We start from the raw sequence: 23,646 nt of genomic DNA on the forward strand, positions 1-23,646 counted from the left end.
GTGTACGTAGCCAGATGGCAGTTCTGAGCGAGTCAGACTATTTATTTCCTTCTTGCTATGCCTGAAGAGTGCCCAGTAAAGCAGAAAGATGGCGAGAGGAAGCTGCGTCAACTTTGTAGTGCAGTTAAGAGAATGAATTATGAAATATTTGGTCCAAGTACTCAGCTGTGGATTTGCTGAGTGGCTTTGGACAAGTAGTTATTTCTTGGCTTCATCTGCCCACCTATAGGTTGGGTATTGTAATACAGCATTGCCTATCAGGGCTTTCCCAAGGATTACTATGATAATGCATTTGGATTTAAGTATTTAGAAAAAGTACTACATCAAGAGATGTAATGAGGAAGCAGGACAAAGATGAAAGACTTATTTGGTTCAGTGGTACTTACTCCCAAAAGTGTACAGAGAACTTCAGTCTTAAGTATTATTAATTCACTCGTAACTGCTAATGTCTGTTAGGTAGGCTTATTACTTATATAACAGAAATATCAATTATCCAAGTGCATACAGGCACTTTCCAACATGCAGCAGCCACCCAAACAAAACCCACTGCTGTATTTTAAGAATATCATCTTCCCCCTTTGGGAAAAGAAAATCAGTCTTCCATCATGCCTTTATTGTGGCTATCAGAAAAGGAAACATCAGCCAGGCTCCTTTCCATTGTTCCTGCATTCAGCTTCTGAGAGCCTGTTACCACCCTCCATCTGCCATTGTGCAGACTACCAGAGGGATGTGGGGAAGCAGCCACCCCTGAATTGAAGCAATTTGTACAATGGAGCGTAATGAGCTCTAACTCTCTAACCAGTACCTGAATGGGAGTGCTGTTTCAAATCTCAGTAGCAGCAGCATGAAGGGGGGGCCTGAAAACTGAAACATGCAAAGGAGAAGCAGCATAAGGTAATTTAAACAATTTGCTACTTTTTGTTACTATTTCTTTTGTTGATGTAGTTTCCCACCATTGTTATTTGATGACAGGTAAGCTGCCGTAGGATGTGAAAATGCCGAAAAGTGGAATAGAAATCAAAGGCACAAAATTGAGTGTGAGCAATGTGATATATGTAGTTTCACACACACACACACAAATTCAAATTTAATCTTCCCCAAATAAAAGCAAACATAAAAATATGAAGAGCCCTTGCAGTTTGAAATGCATCTGGTCTCCAGCATTAATTTTAACCATTATTGTAGTTCTCTCTCTCTCTATATATATAGAGAGATAGAACTAATATATATATATATATATATATATATATATATATATATATATATATATATATATGGAGCCCATCCCCTTGAAAAACAGCCCACTGAAGATTCTGTATGTTCACTGGCCCCAGAATGTAAAATGTCATGAAGAATGGAGTAGAGTATATTGGAAGAACAGAAGCACCCTGCACTGCAACCTTTTGTTACAGCTCGCATTGGTAACATTACATCTCATGTTTAACATTTTCTAGCTCACTTTTGGAATGAACAAATGTTGAAAACATTTTGATCTACTAAAAGTAATGGACATTTGCAGTAAACTTGAATGAAGTAGTTTTTTAATAATTTATTTGGTTTATTCTCCATAAGGCCCCAGGGTGGGTTACAACAGTACAGTATAAAATATTAAATATTAAAATCAGTTAAAGCAGCAATAAAACATATTGTCTTTTACTGTAAACCCATACAAATTGTTTTTGTTTTCTAAAAAATATATTAAATGTACTTTTCAAAAAAAATATCATGGTATAATTTAGCTGTATATTCTCGATCCATAATTTTCAAGTAAAATATTCAGTGAATACTGAAATGGTGTGGTGCTGACTCCCTGTTAAAATTGGCTGTGAGTCTTGGGAGCAAAAATGCAAACACAAATTTAATAAATATATTAAATATCATAAATAACTGCAAATAGTATATTCCCAATTAAAGAAACAACATAGTGAGTTCTCAAAAAGGAGAACAACATGAGCCTCTGCTTCAACTGCAGATGTTTTGAGAACTGATGTGCCCAATTTTTAAAAGGCACTAGAACTCCTGGCCTCTCATAAGACACGAAGAGCCCTTGTAGTTTTCTGCATAAATAAAGTAAAATCTTGAAGTATGAAGTGTTTGATAACTGTAACAGTCCAGCCTCTGTGTTCTCGAAGCTTTGCGGCAAGAATTTTCTGAGCGGCTGGATCCGGCAAGGTCACAGTTTCAGGATTGTTCATCTGTTAAGGGGAGGAAATAATAAAAGTTGCTGGTTATGATGCTTTTTTTTATCAGACAAATGGATTTTACTCATCTTCAGGCAAGATGCTAGCTGGAAGTATTTACAGATTGCAGAACCCTTTGTAACATGCAATGCTATATGTTTAAGTTATCTAGGAGTTCTCTAAGAAGAGGGATTGATTGTGAATCCACTCTGGGAACTGTAGTTGTCCAAGGAGAACAACTCTTAGCACCTTTAACAAGCTACAGTTCCCAGGTTTCTTGGGGGTAAGCCGTGACTGTGGAGGTTTTCTATAATCAAGCAGTAGATGAATTTTGTTAAATAAATAAATTATAATGCTTTTGAGCGCATAATGCAGATCACTTAAAGGAACAGTTATGCATACGCTCTTCTCATTCAGAACCCAAAATATTATTGGATACAGTTTCTCTCTCAGTATTCCCCATCTTAAACCAAACCGTTCACACAGCCAACTTTTGAAAGGGGCAAGTTCTGCATTATAACCCCTAACCCTTTTTCCTATATAGGAATTATTTTGGGTAATGGTAATAACTCACTGTTTCAAAAGTTAAGGGCCTACTTAAATTGTATTTTAAAATACATCTATAGAACTTTACACATAGACGGGTCCTAATTCTACATGGAGGGGGGAATTGAAAAGTCTTCCCCCCCCCCTTTGTCTATCAACCTAATACATAGCCCCCCTCCTTATTAATAAGGCTTATTGTTACAACTGTCATAAGCATAACTAACTGGTTTTTTAGGTTATGTATTTGTTTGTTTTTCCATTGTAAACCGCCCTGTGATTCTCGAATGAAGGGTGGTATAACAATTTAATAAATAAAAAGAAGTAAAACACCAAATGGGAAAAAAATGTTTCCATTTAGTGCCTATAGTGTTATGTGTCCTTAACCAGAGTGCATTGTGTGTTGTCTTCCAGAACTTCATAATCTTCTCACTCCATCTCCTTATCTCCCAGAACATTTATGTAGGGTTAAATGTAATAGAACTTACCATTGCTCTCAAGGTATTTGCCAGGTGCTGTGTGCTTGGCCGAAACGTTTCTGCAGTCTCAACAGAAGCCTCTTCTAAATATTCAAAGAATGTCCCGAAAGCATAAAGACCACTTGAAAGTCTTCCCAGACATGTTTCCTAAAACAGGAGAATAAATAAAAAATTGTTAACGGAAATTTATGAGTCAGAAATATTACACTCATTACATTCCTTAACAAATATTTTATGGTGCAATAAAACTGTATGATTGGGGTAAGCAGTCAAAATACTCTGAGATGAACAAAATATTACAAACAGCTTTGGAAATAATATGGTTGACTATATACACCAAACATTAATCATTCCTCCTTAATTCTTGCTTTCATGCTACACAAATGCACAACCTTTATCAAACCATACTATAAGCACTGTTGCTTATGTAGTTAACATCAGCAGGCTTAGGGAGACCTCAGCATTTGCAAACATATTAAAAATGCTTAGTTCTAAATAGGGAAACTCCAAAAAGAGCACAATGAGGTCTGAGCCTGTTCAGTAACCATAGATTGAATGCTCCTTGACTATTGGGAATGGGATGGAGTGGCAGGAATCCTGAACAGCAGAATTCAACCAGCAATTTGTTGTCGGTCCCACTGGTAATGTATTAATAAACTTGCCTTTTCAAATCCAGTGTCATAGCATTTATCTTCTTGGGTGATCTTTGGAAGGTTGAGATTATTCACGGCGAGTTCCATTTTGCCTTGACAGACGGTCTCCTTCTTACATAGCTAGTAAAACACAACAAGGTTTAATCAGACTTTCCCCCCCATGACCACTTTAATGTTATATTCCAGACCATCCATATACCCCATGGAAGATGTAAACCTCTCTCCATCGCTGACATTCATTAGGTGGTCCGAAACTGCTTTTCCTATGGTCTTCTGACCCCTGCAGCTATCCCTAATCTGAAGATGCAGCAGTATTCGCAATGCTAGGTCAATTTCAAATCGGAATTGTAATGTCTACTGAGAAAAAGGGATTCTGAATGTCAATTTGCAACTGTAACTCCCACTTTTTAAACATTTCCTATAAAAACTGACTTTGTTGTGCCCCTGCATTTTGAACTTCCCTGCAAAATATTGGGTTCTTCACTATGTTTAGCCAGGGTACCAAATTTCCCAACCCCGGAAAGCAAAACAAAAAACGAGACTTCAAATCTCCAGTCATTCATTTTTCTATAAATCGTAACTTCTTTGGTGAATATTAGTATTAAGTAATAAGTGAATAAGGAAAGAGTGAACAGGAATTTATTGAGCACTATATTTTTATATATAGAAAAGCACATACTGCTACTAAAGCAAATGTGTATTCCTAAAGAGTGACCAATAGAGGATACATTATGCTGAATGATTCTCCTAGAAATACCCAGCGCTTCGCCATCACTCAAACTCTGCCTATCAGCCCATAGCTAACCATGTCGCCTCAGAAGTTACTCCCAGGTAAGTGGCACACAAAAGTGCTAGCTTGGCCCCATGACTGTGGGTGCCCGGGGCCGTGGGTGCCATGCAGCTTGCATGGCCCTGGCACCAAAATTTGTGGGTGCCTGGCCCCTTCATGGGGAATTTTGTGGGTGCTTGGGCACCCAGGGAGCTGGCGGCACCTATGGCAGCACATAAGACTGCAACTTAAGTTTGTAATATATACAAGGAATGTAGGGTTTAGAGGGTTACTGTATGGAGGCTCTGAAAGTACAGTGGTACCTCGGGTTACTTACGCTTTAGGTTACAGACTCCGCTAACCCAGAAATAGTGCTTCAGGTTAAGAACTTTGCTTCAGGATAAGAACAGAAATCATGCTTCATCTGCGCAGCGGCAGCAGGAAGCCCCATTAGCTAACGTGGTGTTTCAGGTTAAGAACAGTTTCAGGTTAAGAACGGACCTCCGGAACGAATTAAGTACTTAACCCAAGGTACCACTGTATTGGCGTTCATGCCATGTGTTGTGTTTTTTTAAATTACACAGATTTATGACACAGTAAAATGTCTCAGTGGTGTTCAGAAAACCAAAAATATAAAGAATGCACAAAAGAATAACAGTTGAAATAACAGTAGAGTGCTAGAAGATATTTTAAAAAATTCATTCAGAAAAGGCTTGAGTAAATGCAAGGGTCATAATCACACTGAAAGAGTAGATTGTTGGAGGAAAGGTGTAACAGGCTGATGAGATAGCAATGCTAACTGCACCATCTGGACCAAACTCAAGGGCAGACCCATATAGGGTACAGTGCAGTAGTCAGTTCCTGAGATTTTCCCTGCCCAGGAATGGCCATAACTGGCCAGTCAGCTGAAACTGGTAAAAGGCACTCTTAGCCACAAGCGACAAAAGTAGCTCTACAAATTCGTTCCTTCAAGGAAGCACAACCCTGGTCCCGAGCACGTAATGAACGACCAACCTCCTGACATGGGAACCGCCTATCCACATGGTTTGCCTGTTGCTTTATCATCCTTTGCATTCTGACATACTTTATGTACACAATCTGTTTTAAATAAATATAGTTCTATTAAATGCTTCCTGTGTGCATACTGGCCTTTCCTGGTTTCTGCTCTACATTTCGGTATCCTCACAGTGTTGGATGAGGGTACAAATCCCCACTCAGCTCTGAAGCCCAGCAGGAGATCTCTAGTCACTTCTAGGCCTAACTTACATCACAGGGTTATTATGGGGCATAGGAACCAGCTCCTAAGGGCTGAGGTTCCTTTGCCCCTCCCCCCCCCAAAAATTGAGGGGGCCACTTCCCATAGTTGATGAACATTGCCATTCAAATGGTCTGAGAACCCTGCAGCCCACCTTTAGCCCCTTGGAGAAAAGGTGGGATATAAATGTAATTTTAAAATCCTTTAGAAATTCTTGGGAGCACTTCAAACTAAATTGTTATTGGACACTTACATTGTTGGGAGTTACCAAATAATAATAATAAAAAGCACAGCTGTTTCCTGGGTTCCTGTACAGGGGTAGCCAACTTCCAAGAGACTGTGATCTACTCACAGAGATAAAAACTGACAGTGATCTACCCCCCTTTTTGGGGTTCAGATCAAAGTTGTTGACCTTTTCTAGGGAGAAAGAAAGTGATGTTGAGCTTTTTTTAGGGAGGAAAGGCCCGTTTTTTTAGGGGTGCAGGGCAAAGATGTTGAGCTTTTTTAACTTCTGTGGGGGGAGCCACTTGATCTACCGGTGATCTGCCACAGACATCCAGTGATCTACTGCTAGATCACGATCTACCTGTTGGACGTGCCCGCATGCTTTTTGGCCTGCGAGAATCCACTTCACTGCTGCTGTTCGTTTGCAATAAATGCTTTTCTTATCTCAACTGTCCTTCTGCAAAGAGATCTGTCTCTAGCTGGCGTCCTGGGAGCGCAAACGCCCCAAGGCGTTGTTGCGAGGCTCGCTCAGCCCATGAACCATTGGAAAGATGCACTCCCTTCTCCAGGCTTAGGAGCATAAGGAGCTCCCGCACTAAGCTTGAAAAGTTGCAACGCCCCAGCTAAGAGAAGGAAAAGAGATGCCCGAGTCCCCGCCCCAAGAAAGGACGCGTGCTCGTTTCCCCGTGCGCTCTGCGCGCTCGCTCTCACCTCTCGAGTCAAGCCGGCCGCTCTTCCCTGCAGCCAGCGCGCCAGGTCCACGCATTTCTGCAGCTGGAGGCGCTCGGGTGGCACCGTCCTGGCCGAGGAGTCGTCGCTGAATTCGGACTCCCCGGAAGAATCCCCGACGGGCATAGCCTCTGCCCTCAGGAGCAGCAGCAGCAGGAGAGCGACGGCAGCCCCAAAAACGCCTGATGGGAGAAAAAGGAGGAAGTTAGGCAAGCTGAACCAAGGAGGTTCCCGCCGGCTGCAGCTGCGCGCCAGGCTGCCCGGCTAAGTTGGAGACGCTCCCTTGCAGAACGGGAGGAGCCCGCCAAGGCGGCTGCCAACTCACATCCCAGCGGAGCCTGCATGGCCTTCTCTTCTTAGGCTTGACCCTCTTTGCTGCCTCGAGAAGCTTTGTAGCTTTGGGGGCTGTAGAGCTGAGTGAGTTGTAGGGCATTTCTGAACCTATTTATTGGATGGGTCTGACTGCACTTGGGGAAATCCAACGTTGATTAAGAACTACCGCGTTTTTTTTGCGGTGGTTTCTTTTTTTAAAAAAGTAGTATAATGAACCATGGGGGCATCTGCTGGGAAATACTGGAGTAAGGCGTGAGGTCACAGGGAACTGAAGATGCCTTTTAGCCTACTTCGATTAATGTTCTTGTGGACCGCTTTACAGACTTAAAGTGAGGCATGTGCAAGGGAGACGGATGACCTCTCTTTCATTTCCTCTCTGTGTGTGTTGGAGCAAAAAAAAAAAAAGTTCTCATGAAGGAGAGAGTGTAGTCATTTGAGATAATAAACAAAAAGCAATTCAGCTTTTTCTTTGGAAAAGCTCTGTTATGCTGGCTATGGGGAAATCCTAGTCCAAACTGCATCCAAACTGTTCCATAGCAGCAGGGAGTGATCACACCCACCCCAAGCAGTTCCTATGACTGTGCGCACATGTCATGTATGATAAGGATGCATGGGAAAGCACACGGCACAATGCAAAAAGTAGGTGGGAGCCTTTGTTGCAAGCACAGAAAGGGCTGCCCTGCAGTATGGAGAACAGAGTAATGGTACACAGCACATGTGCAGCCCACTGGGGACTCGCCTCAGGTGCAATGATAGCCCCATCAGTATTTGATCAATGCCTTGGCCACCTATGAGGCCCAGGGCATCTTATGTGAGGGCCATGATGCTTCAAGACCTTGGAGGCTTCTAGCCTCCTGGACCTGCTAGAGAGCTGGCTCACAGGCCACCAGTGGCTCCTGGGGAGATTTCTTTGGATGGATGGGATAGAGCTGTCAAGGGCCTGCGGGTCATTCTGCTCTCCTCCACTGATAATACAAATTACTAATCAGTATGCAGAGATAGCCGTCCCTTCTCCTTCTGACACACCTCTCCACCCAACACTTCTCAGCCTGCAGGCCGTTGTCCAGGGTCCAAACAAACTCATAGATCCACCCTGAAAAAAAATCTTAGTAAATAGAGTTCCTGGAATATGTCAACAGCACTCTGGTCTCTCGCTGTACATAAGGCTTGCTTTTATGATCATTTGAGGGAGCCTCTGCAGGCTGCTCTTCTCTGTAATCCTGGGATCATATTACCTGTCCTCACTTCAGCCTCTGATTTGTTCACATGCTTAAAGTGTGAATCAGGGTGAAGGGAGTAGAAAGATCATATGTTGCCCTGTGAATCAAGGTGCTGTACGTAGTCAGCAAGGATAAAGGGCTGAAATGCACTCAGTTTTCTTTCTGTAGACAGAGGTCTCTGAATCTCAGTGGCTTAAGAAATCTCTCTGTTAAGACATTTTAAGGACATCTTCACCGCAAAATGCTAAAAAAGTGGTTAAAACAAAAAGCAATGGACATCAAACAGAAAAATAAAAAAACCAAAGGATTTTCTCTAATATGCTTATTATCTAAAGCATTTTTACAGCAAGTGCCATGTCAGCTCGCTTGCAGATGATTAAAGTCTTGGTAAAATACTTAATGGTAACACATCACTAACTTTATATATTGTTAAATACAGATAGAGAAAAGTGATTTCTTGCACCATCTTTTTGCAGAAAGAAGCACTCTGGTTTAATGCCCATGACCTGTCCCATGTACACATACAGAAAGTCATTGGAATCACATATTTACGTTAGGCTAGTAGATAGTTACCACCAACCATCATGACTACCTCTATCCAGGTTATTTCTGTATAATGCAACAGGAATTTTGTGGCTGTTGCATGGCAAGATCTTTGGTTCCTCTGCTTTGTTGCCACACAATACAAACTAGTTGGGAAATTTTAATGGAAGAATCTGTTCTTCTCCCTTCTACTCCCCTTTTTTGCTTTCAGCTGAAACTATTTTTAAAAATGACAACTACAGGCCTCCTAGATAGTATATAACTAGACATTTGCTCAAAGTACTGTACCACACAAATTGCCTGTGACGTACTGGGGAACTCTCTGGGTGCATTGCAAAACCCTTAGTCAGTGCAGCTTTTCAGATTTTTATGCTTACTTCCTGGAGAAAGAATGATATGTCATGTTGCCGTTTGGCTTTGTAGGACATAATTTTTCTATGTGGAAAGTATTCAAATCAAGCCTTCTGTTCTTCTGAAAAAGCGGAACAGTAAACAAATAAAGCCAACAGAGTTATAAAACGTCTTCTGCATTACTTATTGGAATTGCCACAAAATCAGTGCCAAGGATTAAAAATTGATAGTGGCCCTTTAAAAAAAAAAATCTTTATATGATAAATTGCCTTGAACAATCTTATCAAATCCTACACAGGAAAATGGGATGGCAATGCTAGTGGCATTGTGATCTCTTTTTACTCTTAAGTCGCAAATGTTGGGTACACACATGACGTGGACCATACAGTTGCCATGAGACAGCACAGCCAGGGGCAACAAATGTGAAGAGGCACTATTTGCGTGATCAAATGCAATCACAGCAGTAGATATACACTTGCTCCAATTACTGCTATGAAGGCAGTTCTTATTTAAAAGGATGACATTTCATATGACTTTTTGCTTTTGTTTCTAATTAATTGTTTTCATGGCGGTTATATTACTGATAGTTGCTTTGATCTCCCAGGAAAGACAGTTGCAAAATCAGTCAAATGATTTAAAGAGTGCTTTCGGCACGCAGTTATAGCACTGGAACAGACCTCAAAAGCAATCTAGTCCAACCCTGTGTGCAGAGAATCCCAATGGGTGGAGCTGAGAGAGATTAACACACACACACCAGTTTCATCCAACCAGGCCTCTGTAATACAAACCAGCTCAGCTTCCTCAGCCAGGATTCTGGCCTGTCACTGGCCTGCTGTTGACAATCATAGAATTATAGAGTTGGAAGGAACCTTGAGGATCATCTAGCCGAGGAGTAGTCAACTTTTTATACCTACCGCCCACTAATGCATCTTCCTTGATGGTAAAATTTCCTTACCGCCCACCAGTGCTTGATGGAAGGAGGATTCAGCTTGTGCCGTAGAACCCCCTACTGCCCACCTAGAATCCTAAAGCGCCCACTAGCGGGCTGTAGGGGCCAGGTTGACAACCCCTGATCTAGCCCAACCCAATCCAAAGCTATTTAAAACAGGGATGGTATGGGGCCAACCAGCAACCTGTTGTGGATCAGTTCTATGATTGTCAACAGCAGGCCACTGAATGGTAAAACCACAGCTATCCAGGACTTAATCCTGGTTCTTTGATGATAATAGAACTGTCTCTCCCCTCCATAGCTCCCTCTGCCTCTACAACTATGATGGCTCCTCCCTGGGTCTCATCACCTCCTCAATACCTATGAAAAACATCTCTCCTTCCTGCACCTGTACCAATAAAAAAAATGCAGATTTGAGTTTACGTGAGGGCAGGAGGACAGGCCCTCACCCACCCACCCCTGCAGAGGATTATAAATGTAGCCTTCCAACTTAACTTAAGGTTGTCTCCCACCCACCACAGCACTCCCCATGGGACCCCATTGCACGCAAATCATGTGCTGGGGGGGGGTCGTCAGTATTGAGGAAAACATTGAATCAGGGTTCTAATGTTGAATTCTAATGGTGTGCCCTCTGCAGCTGCTTCAAAGGGCACTGCTGCTATTTAAAGGAAGGATTCGATCATACACTGGCAAATTCAGCTGTCTGTCACAATTATAGTTGACTAGAGGGTCTTGTGCAAAAAGTCTGCTCCCCAAAAATATTGGGCTTATTGCAATAAGGAAAGTGAAGGGGAGATGCGGCTGAAACCACGGGGTGACATTTGGTTGGCGCACTGTCATCTAATCTCCACTCAAACAAATCAAGATGAATGCTCAATAAACACAGTGCCTGGAAGTGACCTTACTGTCTTCTTACATTTTCTAGTCTTCAGTAGAAAATTAATTAAAAACGTTCAGTTTCTTGGTTGTTGCTTCAAGTGCCCAGCCTAAAAATAGCCTAAGAATTGCCATTGACGCTTGTTTTGGGGAAGTTCAGATTTTCTCTCTCTCCTGATAATAGTTCCGAAAATGATTTCGCCCAAAGGAAGGAGGGGTCATTGGCCCATTCAAAAAAATAATAATGAAAGAGATACAAAACTGTGAATGGTGAAAGAAAACAGCCTGAGTTTCTCTGGACTCAGTTTTTTTTATCAATGATCCAGATTAAGAGGAGGAAGGAGTCCTTCTCAGACTTAATGCTGGTCCACACTTCTGCTTGTCCTGGAAAGCACAAGTCCAAGTGGTTTTGCCTTTGTCCCACCACTTTCCCCTGGAAAACAAATGGGAATCTGCAGAGAAACCAGGAGCCACTTCCCCTTTAGTCCCACAGAGCTCTGTGAACCTGCACAGCAAGCGGTTAGCATTCTCTCTCTCTCTCTCTCTCTCTCTCTCTCTCTCTCCCTCCCCCCTTTCCAATTACAAGGGCCATAGGAAATGGATGGTGCCTATGCTGTCTTCAGAGGCAGCCCTAGGTATAACACATTGCAGTAGTCTAACCTAGAGGTTTCCATAGCACAGACAACAGGAGTTAGGCCATCCCTGTCCAGGCAGGGGCACAGCTGGAGCACCAGCCAAAGCTGATGGAAGGCAATCTGTGCCACCTGAGCCTCGAGCCACAGCAATGGACCCAGAAGTACCCCCAAGCCATATACCCTCTCCTTCAGAGGAAGTATAACCCCACCAAGATCAAGCAACCTCCCATCCATCTGGTCTAGGGAACCACCCATTAGCAGTGCCTTAGTCTTTTCTGGATTGAGCTACAGTTTGTTGACTCTCATCCAGTCTATTACTGAGGCAAGACAACAGTCCAGCACATCACTGCCTCACCTGAAGATGTAAAGGAGAAGCAGAGCTGAGTGTCATCAGCATATTGCTCACAATATACTCCAAAACTCCAGATGACTCCACTCAGCCGTTTCATATAGATGTTAAACAGCATGGGGAGTAAAATTGGACCCTGAGGAAACCCCACATTGAAGGCTGCATGGGGAGCGCTCCACACGCATCACCCTATGGAAATGACCATCCAAGTAGGACTGGAATCACTGCAAAGAAGTGCTACCCACCCTTAACTAGGACAGCCGCTCCAGAAGGATACCCTAGTTGATGGCATCAAAAGCTGCTGAGATGTCTAGGAGAATTAACAAGGACACATTGTCCCTGTCTCTCTTCCAACAGAAGTCCTCTGTTGGACGATCAAAACAATTTTCTGTGCAAAACCCAGGCCTAAACCCTGACTGAAATGGATCTAGAAAATCAGTTTCCTCCAAGAGCACAAGGATCTAGAATGCAAGTGGTTGTCCTGACTGATCCAAGCACCTTGTCCACATCCTTGAGCCTTACTAACTTTCAACCTTATGGCCACTGTGTGTGGTGGGGTTGTTGTTTTTGTTTGTTATTATGGCATGTATTTTGTGTTTTTATATTTTAAATTGCCCTGTGATCCTCGGATGAAAGGCGGTATAGAAATTTAATAAATAAGTAATAACAACCGAAACTCATCAAATATAACAGGACTATAATCTACAACAACAACAACAACAATAGTAATAATTTATTATTTATACCCTGCCCATCTGGCTGAGTTTCCCCAGCCACTCTGGGCGGCTCCCAATCAAGTGTTAAAAACAGCGTTACATATTAAAAACTTCCCTGAACAGGGCTGCCTTAAGATGTCTTCTGAATGTCAGGTAGTTGCTTATCTCTTTGACATCTGATGGGAGGGCGTTTCACAGGGCGGGCGCCACTACCGAGAAGGCCTCACTTCTCGCAATGAGGGAACCGCCAGAAGGCCCTCGGCGCTGGATCTCATTGTCCGGGCTGAACGATGGGGGTGGAGACGCTCCTTCAGGTATATAGGACCGAGGCTGTTTAGGGCTTTAAAGGTCAGCACCAACACTTTGAATCGTGCTCGGAAACGTACTGGGATCCAATGCAGATCTCTCAGAACCGGTGTTATGTGGTCCCGGCGGCCACTCCCAGTCACCACTCTAGCTGCCGCATTCTGGATTAATTGCTGTTTCCGGGTCACCTTCAAAGGTAGCCCCACGTAGAGCACGTTGCAGTACTCCAAGTGGTGGTTGGTTCACTAATCACTATGGTGATTAATCAAATCCTGTTTATACTGATGTGGAAGTAAGTCCCCTGAAAACTGAACACAATGAGCCCTGTTTCCAATTAACCATGTAAAGGGTTGGATAATATTTTGTAAGTGCAAGTGAGGCAGCCACTGAAGGCACATGTTTTACAGTTAGCTTTCCTGGAGATTTGTATATTTTATTTAAGAGATCTGAATACAGCCGGTGTGCCATGGATACAGGCTTCTTGTTTATGCTCCAGAGCTATTAAAGAGACAGAAACCACACCCAATAATAAAAATCCATTATAAATATGTGATCTTCTCTCATCTTTGAGGAGCTGTCCTGGGCCACCAAATTGCCTAATGGACTTTTGACTTTTCTCTGCTACAGAATAGCCAGCTGAAACTCAGAATCTCACACCGACTAAACACCCACCCACGTCTGGCGCAATGTTAAACTTCCTCACAATGCTTAAAGAATTATTTTTTTAAATAACCCACAAAAAAACAAAACTCCTTTTTCAAATCCACTACCAAATTTATTACGTAAGTCAGAGTTTCAAGTCCTGGCCTCTTTCAAAACAGAGAGTGAAGGTGAAAATACACATCAGGGTTTTAGAGAAGTAGGGATACTCTGAACGCCCTTCTACTGTGAAATGTTTAAACAGACCAGTTTCTTTCGAGACTTGAATTTTGTGATAATGAAAGTTTGTTATATTTGAACCAGATCTGGCTGTTTGTGGCATTGGCTGGCTGTCCTCCCCTTAAGTTTACCAAGAAAGCTTATCGCCATCTCCAGAGTACTTACAAACAGGATAAGCCTATGAAAATTGGCGCATTTTTTAAAGGGTCAGGCTAGGGAGTATATGTCCCATCGCAAGTGGCGCTGTGGTCTAAACCACTGAGCCTCTTGGGCTTGCTAATCAGAAGGTCAGCAGTTCGAATCCCCGTGACTGAGTGAGCTCCCGTTGCCCTGTCCCAGTTCCTGCCAACCTAGCAGTTCGAAAGCATGCCAGTGCAAACAGATAAATAGGTACAGCTGCAGAGGGAAGGTAAACAGCATTTCTGAGCACTCTGGTTTCCATCAGTGTTCCGTTGTGCTAGAAGCGGTTTAGTCATGCTGGCCACATGACCCAGACAAACACTGGCTCCCTCGGCCTGAAAGCGAGATGAGCGCTGGACCCCATAGTCGCCTTTGTCTGGACTTAACCGTCCAGGGGTCCTTTACCTTAACCTTTATATGTCCCATGTGAAGCATGAGAGGAGAAAATGAGAGGAGAAAGCATGAGAGGAGAAAATGAGAGGAGAAAGCATGAGAGGAGAAAATGAGAGGAGAAAGCATGAGAGGAGAAAAGCTCATCCAAACTCATCCCGGAAGCCTGGCATCCTTTTTCTGGTGTGATGATTTGTGATGATAATGGTACCAAGGCAATTACCAGTATATGTAATCCCATTTTCAATATACTTGAAAACCTACAAAACCTTTGGGGTGGGCATACGACTAGTCCTGTAGCTGCTTGATGAAATCCTGTAACTTTTCATAACACACAACTTTCACAGCCTTTTTGTCCCGCTTTTGTTGCTTTCGACCACATCGACGAGGCCAAGAGGGCGGTCTTGTCCAGAACCTCCCTTCATACACACCGTCCAGGCTTGTGCCATGGAGAGGTCACTTCAGTGCTGCTAACACAGCAGTTTGACTTCATCCCTGGAGACACACTCCATTGTCTCTGGAGACAGACAGATGCCAACCAGGGCAAGATGGCAATCAAGGGGTAACTTTAGGGAAGCATAGCAGAACAATTAACAAATCAGAATGAAGTGTAGACAGTCCAGTATAAATCCACCACAAATACTCTGTTATTGTGTCTATGACATGTTGCAGAATATACCTGTAAGAAAAAGCCAGCCTGATTTCGGCTTATACAGAAACACCCTAAGACTGATGGCTATCGACAGCCTTTGATTGGCTGCTAGTAATGTCTGTCATTTTGAATGCTAGGCTCACCCCATTCCAAGGGACACATAGCCAGCTCTCTTTTCATATTGCCTCTGTCTTCAGTCTAGATTTTAGCTGCTGCCCTTTGCATATGAATAAATACTGACTACACAAACACACACACATGCTGTATGAGCGAAAGAGTGCTTTGTGGTATTGTGGTTAGAATGTGGACGTGAAATGAGATGTTCATCATTTGGTTGCAACATTCACTGCTTATCTTTGGCAAGTTGCTACCTCTCAGAGTTGTGAAGCTGAAGAGCAGTGAAAGGGTTGCAGATAATAATGTATATAGGGTAGCTGGTAGGCAAGATACAAAATAAATTGCATAGGCTCATATGCATCTGATTGCTAGCTTTTCATATTGCTAGGGCTGAATTCTATACCTATTTACTTGGGAGTTCAACAGACATTGATATTGTTCTGCTTTCTGTTAGCTCCACTGAAGTTACTTTAGTTGGAGCCCTGCATGTTGAATGTGTTGCTTCACAGGTCTTAGTAGCTAATCCCACTTTCAAAGATCGCATCTTGTAGGAGGCAGAGAGCATCCCTTTAATTCACCCAAGACTGTGGAGATCAAATCTGAGTCGGTTCTGATAACATGTTTCCTTGGTTTATTCCATTTCAGTATCATTTATTTACAGCTGTTGTCAGCTGGGGCTGATGGGAATTGTAGACAAAAACATCTGGAGGGCACCAGGTTAGTGAAGGGTGTACTGTAATATAAATGAAAACAAATCAATATGCAGCAAAGAAAAATCCCACAATCAATAAAAAAAACCAACATCTAAATGGAAGACATATAGGATTATACAGCTTTTTTTTCTTTTCTTTTTTACATTGTCCGGTTTCTGGAGCATCTGAAAACTAAGGTGCAGTGCAATCCTGTACAGTAAATGCCTACTCAGAAGTAAGCCAGATTAAATTCAATTGGATTTACTCCCAGGTAAGTGAATATAGGATTGCAGTCCAAAAGGTTTAAAATCAGCAACATAAAAACAACTTGGAGAATGTTTGCTGAAATGAAGCAATCTTTGTTGTCGATTGGAAAGTGAACAGCAAAGGTTGAGGGGTCCCTGCTGCCGCAATTTCTAGTGTGTGTTAACATCACAATGACCATACATTACTCAGAAGTAAGCCCCGCTAAATTCCATGGCTTCTAGATGTGATTGGAGTCTGATTAACTGAATTGCTTAGTTTTAGAAGTTCCGATTGGCTTAGGGTGGACTGATTGACAAGGAGGACTTATCAGTGTTGTGCTCCCCCCTATACATTTTTGCGGGTTTCTCCCTCTCTCCCTAGTTTCTTACAGAGTAAAAAGGAAGGGAAATGAGCAAACCAATCCACTGCCCTACCAAAGCCATTTCTGAGGGATTGAGGTGCTGGAGACAGAGGCTAGACCTGCAGATGGTGATTGTTTTGATTGGCTAAGCAGAGGAGATGGGCAGAAGCATTTAGGAAGCCTCTTGGTTGGTGGAAATGTATTAATAATGACTGTAGACAACAGGAGAAAGACTGGACTATGACTCTGGAGGTTTTGGGGGGGCTCAGAATCTTGGGAGGGCTATGCCCCAGTTTTCCTAACAGAGGGGCCTCCACTGTACCACACAACTTGACAGGTTATGTACTCTTATTAATAAGGTAACAGATGAATCACTATGTCCTGAACTGAACACTTGCTGCATTGCGATACTTAATAAGATAGGAATTTATTTATAGGAGAGGCATACAAAGGGCAATGCAATAAATAATGAACTAAATCCTGTATACAATCATTTCCACAGATCACTTCTCTATGAAGGGATGGTATGTGAGCTTTTTCAATGTGCTCATTAGACCTAGCTTGAAAGCCAAACATGGACACTTGGCCAGCAGAAATTGAATATGTATTCATTCTCTTCTATCGTCCCAGTTTTAGTTGTCCATACCAACACTTCTTTGGAAGTCTTCAATCAGACAGTTCAGTCTGCACCAATACTGACTCATTGCTTTTATTAATGCTTGACTCAATAGAAGGCAAATATGTCTATGCTGCCAGCAGAGTTGGATTACCCAGGGAATAAAGCAAATTAACCCATTTTAAAGCATTTCTAATAAAGTGGTGCTGCCCTCACCCCAGATCTCAACCCCATGGCACATTTGGGTGAGTGCTATGCCTACTGGCCTTTTTATAACAGGCTCCACCAATTGCCCACCTTGGGGGGGGGGGAGGGAGAACTTTAAGATCTATTTTAAGTTTCTAAACAACATACTGTATATGCCAGAGGTGTGTGTTCTACAGCTGGTGCTATTCCTGAGAAGACCATTCGGCAGGTCAGAGACCACTGAGCTTCCTTTGAAACTGGAACTATTAGCAAGGCCTCCCCAGAAGAGTTTAAGTCATGGGTAGATTGGTACAGGGGAAACCAGGTCCCAATGAATGCCATTGCACAATGTGGGATTTTTCAAAAAGAAAAAAGGATGCAGTCATGGGAATATATACACTCCAACCCCAAATAAATAAACAAACAATTTAAGATTATTCTGAAAGGATGTTTTCATACTGAAGACAAAATCAGGACAATGTGTGTTGCAGGCAGGGGTACGTGGAACCACAGGAAAATAAAGTGTGTCTCAAGTATCTCATTCCTAAAGTTGCTCTTGCACATAAATTAATGGCATGGCTATGCTTGTCTCATGTATCTTCTATATGTACCCACCAGAATATTTGTTGGAGTAATTGCAACCAGAGTCTTGAGTTAGCAAGGAGACAGTCAGTTTCCTTGTTTAGCATTCCACTGCATCCAGAACCACCATCCCCTTTTTTCTTTATAATTCTGTGTAGGGGATAACTGGCTTTCCTATTATTATTTATTATTTATTGGATTTAGATACCACCCCATTCCTGGAGGTTTCAGGGCGGTTCACAGTTTCTGTTCCTTGGGACTGATTTCCCATCTCTGCATGCGCTTTTTAACAAGGCTTGCCAAGTACATAAACTTTCAGTTGTTGTTTTCTTAATAAAGGAAACTTCTGACAACTTGAATGCTGACTAATACATTGGTGAATGTTGTCAAATGCTTTCTCTTAGGAGGTCTTAATCTGAAGACTATGTAAAAAAATAATAATACCTTTCTTTCACCCTTGTGTGTTCTTCCCTTCTACGGTTGCATGTAGCACTAAGCCATGGTTTTACAAAGCACAGGTTAACGATTAAACAAATCATGGCTTCTTGTTTCTCCAATTCATGATTTGTTTTGCAGAACAAGGTGAACATCAGGCGTGGAGTGGTCAAACCAATAATGGTTAAGGAACAGTGATGGGCTCACACATGGGAAAGGAGTGGAGCAAGGGGGGAACTGCTCGGACCTATGCATTATAGGCTCTGGACATGCGGAAGTGTGGTTGAACCCCTAGTGGTCTCTCTGCTTCAGCAATCTATTTAAGTGGGTTGAGTTGCTTCCTGTTACTTTTATTAGACAACCAAGAGTCAGAAACCCACAAACTACTGCAGATCACCAAATGATCTAAACAGCAGACACTCATCTTCCATCTTTCTGAGGCTACAGTGCAGGTTTCTGCTGCGGATTCTCAATATGAGGCTGCTTTTTGTATCTTGTCTGAGTAGCGTACAACACCAAGGGGTGTTGAAGAGAAGACGATCTGGAGTAAAGGAATAACTGTGGGTGTAAGCCAGAGACAGAACTACTTCTGGGAAAGGTATGTTAAGAATAGATGCATCCTGAGATAGCGGTTATGGGAGTACAATCCTAAATGTTTCTAGATGACTGATTCTGAAATAAAAGGGAAGAATCTAAGAATGCATCCTAAGCATGCCATTGTTTGGCTTTCTCAGGAAGTACATATATTTAGGTGAGCCATGGTGGAGGTTGCTTAGCAACCTGCTGTGTCAGGGAACGCTACTTGCAAAACAGAGTTTGACAGCCTTATGCTTCATGCGCTTTTCAATCCACAATATTTCACACAACACTGACTGCACTTTCATATGTTCCGATCTTCAGAGGTGACATACAACATCAAACTGTATTAATGGAATGGTGCTGTTATCTCTGTCACATGTGACATTGTCCCCCAGTTCCACGGGACTGGGAAGAATGAATTCGAGAACGGATGGCATCACGGTCTGCCTGTTCTCATTATAATTTGTCACAGGCTGTTATCCATGAAGCGAGGATTTATTCCACGTGTCAGAGAAAGAGAAGTTGTGGGAGAAACAGGTGTGTTTGTACAGGCCAAGAGAGCTACAGATTCAATTACAACCTTCCCTGGCTGATTTTCACTGTAGGCCCGATTTAAACATGACAAGGTTGGGCAAGAAGAAATTACCCATGCTGCCTTTCATGTATCAGAGTCTCATATAAACTAGGCCCTCAGCTGGTATGTGTACATTTTAGCACAGCTGGGACACATGGCCCAGACAGGTGCTGCAATAGTGCGCTGTCACTACACACATAGCAGTCATTTTTAAAATGCTGGACATGTGCAATGCTGCACAGGTAAACTCCCCTTGTCCTCCTGCATCACATTTAAATTATATCATGACCATTATTTGTTATGTCATGTTAAAAAAAAAAGGGGGGGGCAGGAGAAAGGAGTTGTAACTGGCACTAAAAACAACAACAGCCAATTAGTTTGTCCAAGTCATATTTATCAGTCTTCATCCTTTAGCTGTACTCTGCAACAAAAAATATTTGGGGTCTGAAATATTGTATACTCGGAGTCGAGAGTGGATTTCATGCTCTTTATTCAGCTCATAGTGGTGAGGAGGAATCGAGTTCCCCCAGAATGTCTGCCTTATATACATTATTTACACAACGGGCCCCACGTGATCGGCTAATTCCAGGATTCTCCTGTAGGCCAATCAGGTTGCGGATTCCCTTCCACCTGGAGCTGGATTGGGTGGATCCTGTGGACCAATCAGACTGCTGCATTCTGAATCCTATTGTTCTAGGACCAATCAGACTGCTGCCTTTTGGGTCCTATTCAACTCAGTACATAACAGGGTCCATGGTGCAAATATATTACAGTATCTTGAAGAAACCCTATAGAGCAGGGCTGGCTACTCTGTGGACCTCCAGATGTTGTTGGACTCCAACTCCCATCATGTTGGCTGGGGTTAATGGGAGTTGGAGTCCTTCAACATCCGGAAGGTCACAGAGTACTAGCTGCCTTTGCTATATAAGACATGAACTCTCAGGGTGAACATGTTAAGGAACTTCAGAGGTTTCTGGTTTGCTAATTAGCAACTCCACAGGGCTGCTTTCCAGCTTGGGGAATTGGTGCATTTGGGCAAGTCACAGGGTTTGCCTATCATTCGAGAGAGTACAGTATGACAACAACCTCAGGCAGCTGATGTTGGGTGTTATGAAAGGGAAGCAAATTGTTTTCTAATTTATTCCTCTTGTCAGGGACGGGAAGAGGCACTTGTGGGACTTTCTGCTTCAGGTGTCAAAGTTACATCACCGGCCTTGGGCACTATGGTTATGCACCTTGACTGAGTAGCAAAATTTATTGGGCTGGTCCTGTTTGAGAGAAAATTTAAAATCTTTCCCCACCCTGAGGCTGTTCAATAAAGGAGGAAAGAACTAAACACACTGTATTAGAACACTCTAAAGCAGTCCTATGAGATTTTCATTTGCGAAATGAAGCCAGGAATGATCCTGATGATCCACCTTCAGAGTCAGGACTGGTTTAGCTTTCATAGGTGGAATTTTAGATATGACACTGAGCTACAGCTGAAAATAAACTCAGGCTTAAGAGAGGGAGGGAGGGAGGGAGTGTTAATAATAACAAAAGGAGGAGGGGTTTGGTATGTATGAAGCAAAAGGAAGAACGAGGAAACGGTAGGTCCATAGAGAAATGTTAGCAAGTGGCAGAAAGTGGAATTGCTCAGTTGCTACTTTGTATCAGTTTATCACACAGGGGAAACTGTGTTCAAGAACAAATCAAATTATGGAGAAGGAGATGTAGCCCAAGATAAGTAAAAAGATAGAATGGGATTATCTAGCCACTCTAAATGAAACCAAGTCTTCAGGGCTAAATGAATTGCATCCTGATATACAAAAAGTACTATTAGATGTAATCTCATGTTGTTAATTTTCTTGGAAAACAGGTAAAGGAACACAAAACCAGAGGTGACCAAATGTTGACCCCATCTTTAAAAAAAAATAGAGGGAGGGAATCTAGTCAACCATCCATTGGGCAGCTTGACGTGAAAACTTAGAAAGATTCCAGTTTTTATAGAGTTGTTAAGGGACAGTTCCATAGTGTTAAAATGTGAGTATTTCTGACGTTCGGTGATTGGTGTCAACACAGCATGATAACATGCCAACAGGGGGAAAGGGTTGTAGGAGGCAGTCATCATGCTAGCTAAAGATTACAACCAGTCATTATTTGGGGTTTGCTTATAAAGTCCACAACCTGCTTGCACAGGTTTCACAAACCACAGGTTGGGGAACTCTGCCCTAGGTTGGTAAGTAAGGTAGGTGGGAACTGGTCAAGGACTGACTGAGCTTGGTAAGGAGGTGCTCCACCTGCCCTCCACTGGGCATTAGGCCTACTTGGCATCCTTTCACACACTGATCTGATTAGGATTGCTCCTGCGTGGAACATGGAGAAGCCTTTACAAAACAATGGCCCTGCATGTTATAGTCAGAGAGAAGGCTCTCACCAATCCATCTTGTGTTCTTGGAATTCAGAGACAGTGCCTTTTCTGATATACAGTGGTGCCTCGCAAGACGAAATTAATTCATTCTGCGAGTTTTTTCGTCTTGTGAATTTTTCGTCTTGCGAAGCACGGTTTCCCATAGGAAATTCATTGACGGTTTCCCATAGGAATGCATTGATGGTTTTAAGGAAAAGACGCAAGACGTTTTTGTCTTGCGAAGCAAGCCCATAGGGAAATTCGTCTTGCGAAGCAACTCAAAAAACAAAAAACTCTTTCATCTTGCAAGTTTTTCGTCTTGCGAGGCATTCGTCTTGCGAGGTACCACTGTAATGGCAGTAACAATATTGGGAAAAAGGAGAGGTGGTTCCAACATTTACATTAGAAAACAAAACAAAAAACGAATCTAAGGAGGACTAAAATTCACATTATTGCCTGTTCGTACAGGCAGATGAGTTTTCCTGTGAAAGTATTAACCAGCTTTGTCATGACTACCATAATGATATGCTGCATAAAATCAATTTCATGCAGCAACCACATTCATTGGGTGTAGGGTGGGGGAGCCAAGAGTTGTTGTTTCTTCTGAGAAGTGTTCAAGAAATGCTGTACCAGGTGGGAAGATAATGAATATGCCCGAGGCTTATTCTTTTGCAGGTGTTTCTGAACAATTCCACCTCATTTCCTTCTCAACTCCCTGTCCTTTGTCTTTTGCCCTTCAGGCAGAGAACCTTTGAGCAAACGAAAGGTCATGCATAAAGCATCTTTCTGTTAAACCTAGCTAAAACCAGTCTTGCAAAAAGAGATTTTAACTACACCGTTGGGTCATTTTTTCTCCCTTTCCAATAAGCCACCTTTTCTTAACTGGGCAAATCAATGCAGAATTTGAAATAAGAACCACTTCCTCACTTTAGGACTTCTGGACAGATCTCTTCCAGTATCACAACAGGCAATGTATCCAGACTACATTTAAAAAAAAAAAAAGCAATTGCACTTAGTCTTACAAAGGGATCCTATAAGAGTACGGTATTTTGTTTTGTGACTCATTCGCCAAAAGCTACTTTGTACCCTCATGGTTTGGTCCTAACAAGAGCCCTTGGCAGCTTTCAATTAAATTTACATTTACAATAAAATGTGAGAGCACAGAACAGAAATATTAAAATATTAAACACAGGAGTCTGTGATGAAACCATAAATATCACAGCTAGGTGGGAGGATTCAGCAAAGACCCAAACCGTAGCTAAACAAAAGCATCTTCGAATTATGTTTCAGAACTTTACATATTCAAAAAATCAATTGAGAACTAAACATCTCTGGGGTTCGTTCCACAATTGAGATGGCCAGAAATGAAAAGGTTCACTCTTGTTTCCACTTAAATTCCATCTCTGAACATGGAACAAGGCCTCAGTTGTTGAACATAAGGGTAAAGGCAGGTTTATATGGTACTGGAAGAATGGGTCCTCAGATATCCTGGTTCTAAACTATTTAGAGCTTAGTGTAATAAAAAGCACGTGTGTTTCTGTCTTTGCATTTCTCTTGTTGTTGGCTCCAAAGCTCTAAAGTCTTGTCTACCTCAGTGTCTGATATGCTATGGTGCCATTCTCCTCTTCTTCTTCTGCAATTCCTGTTCTGGACTCTG

General features: G+C 42.4%; 1 protein-coding gene across 2 annotated transcripts in view; it reads right to left on the bottom strand.

The window, feature by feature from the left end:
• Nucleotides 1-1,533: 1,533 nt before the first annotated feature.
• IL6 (interleukin 6) overlaps nt 1,534-23,646 on the bottom strand; it is a 71,325-nt gene continuing 49,212 nt past the window's right edge. The window contains exons 3-6 of one of the 2 annotated variants that reach the window (XM_083405534.1): nt 6,816-7,015; nt 3,865-3,975; nt 3,212-3,349; nt 1,534-2,195 (exon numbers count right to left, since the gene is read on the bottom strand). In XM_083405534.1, coding sequence (XP_083261660.1) covers nt 2,028-2,195; nt 3,212-3,349; nt 3,865-3,975; nt 6,816-6,959 — 561 coding nt within the window. In that variant the 5' untranslated portion in view covers nt 6,960-7,015 and the 3' untranslated portion in view covers nt 1,534-2,027. Of the gene's footprint in view, nt 2,196-3,211; nt 3,350-3,864; nt 3,976-6,815; nt 7,493-23,646 lie in introns of those variants that run through there. The other variant, XM_083405535.1, reaches the window with a different exon arrangement.

This window comes from Podarcis tiliguerta, assembly GCF_965153285.1.
Source record: "Podarcis tiliguerta genome assembly, chromosome: 12".
Classification (NCBI taxonomy): Eukaryota; Metazoa; Chordata; class Lepidosauria; order Squamata; family Lacertidae; genus Podarcis; species Podarcis tiliguerta.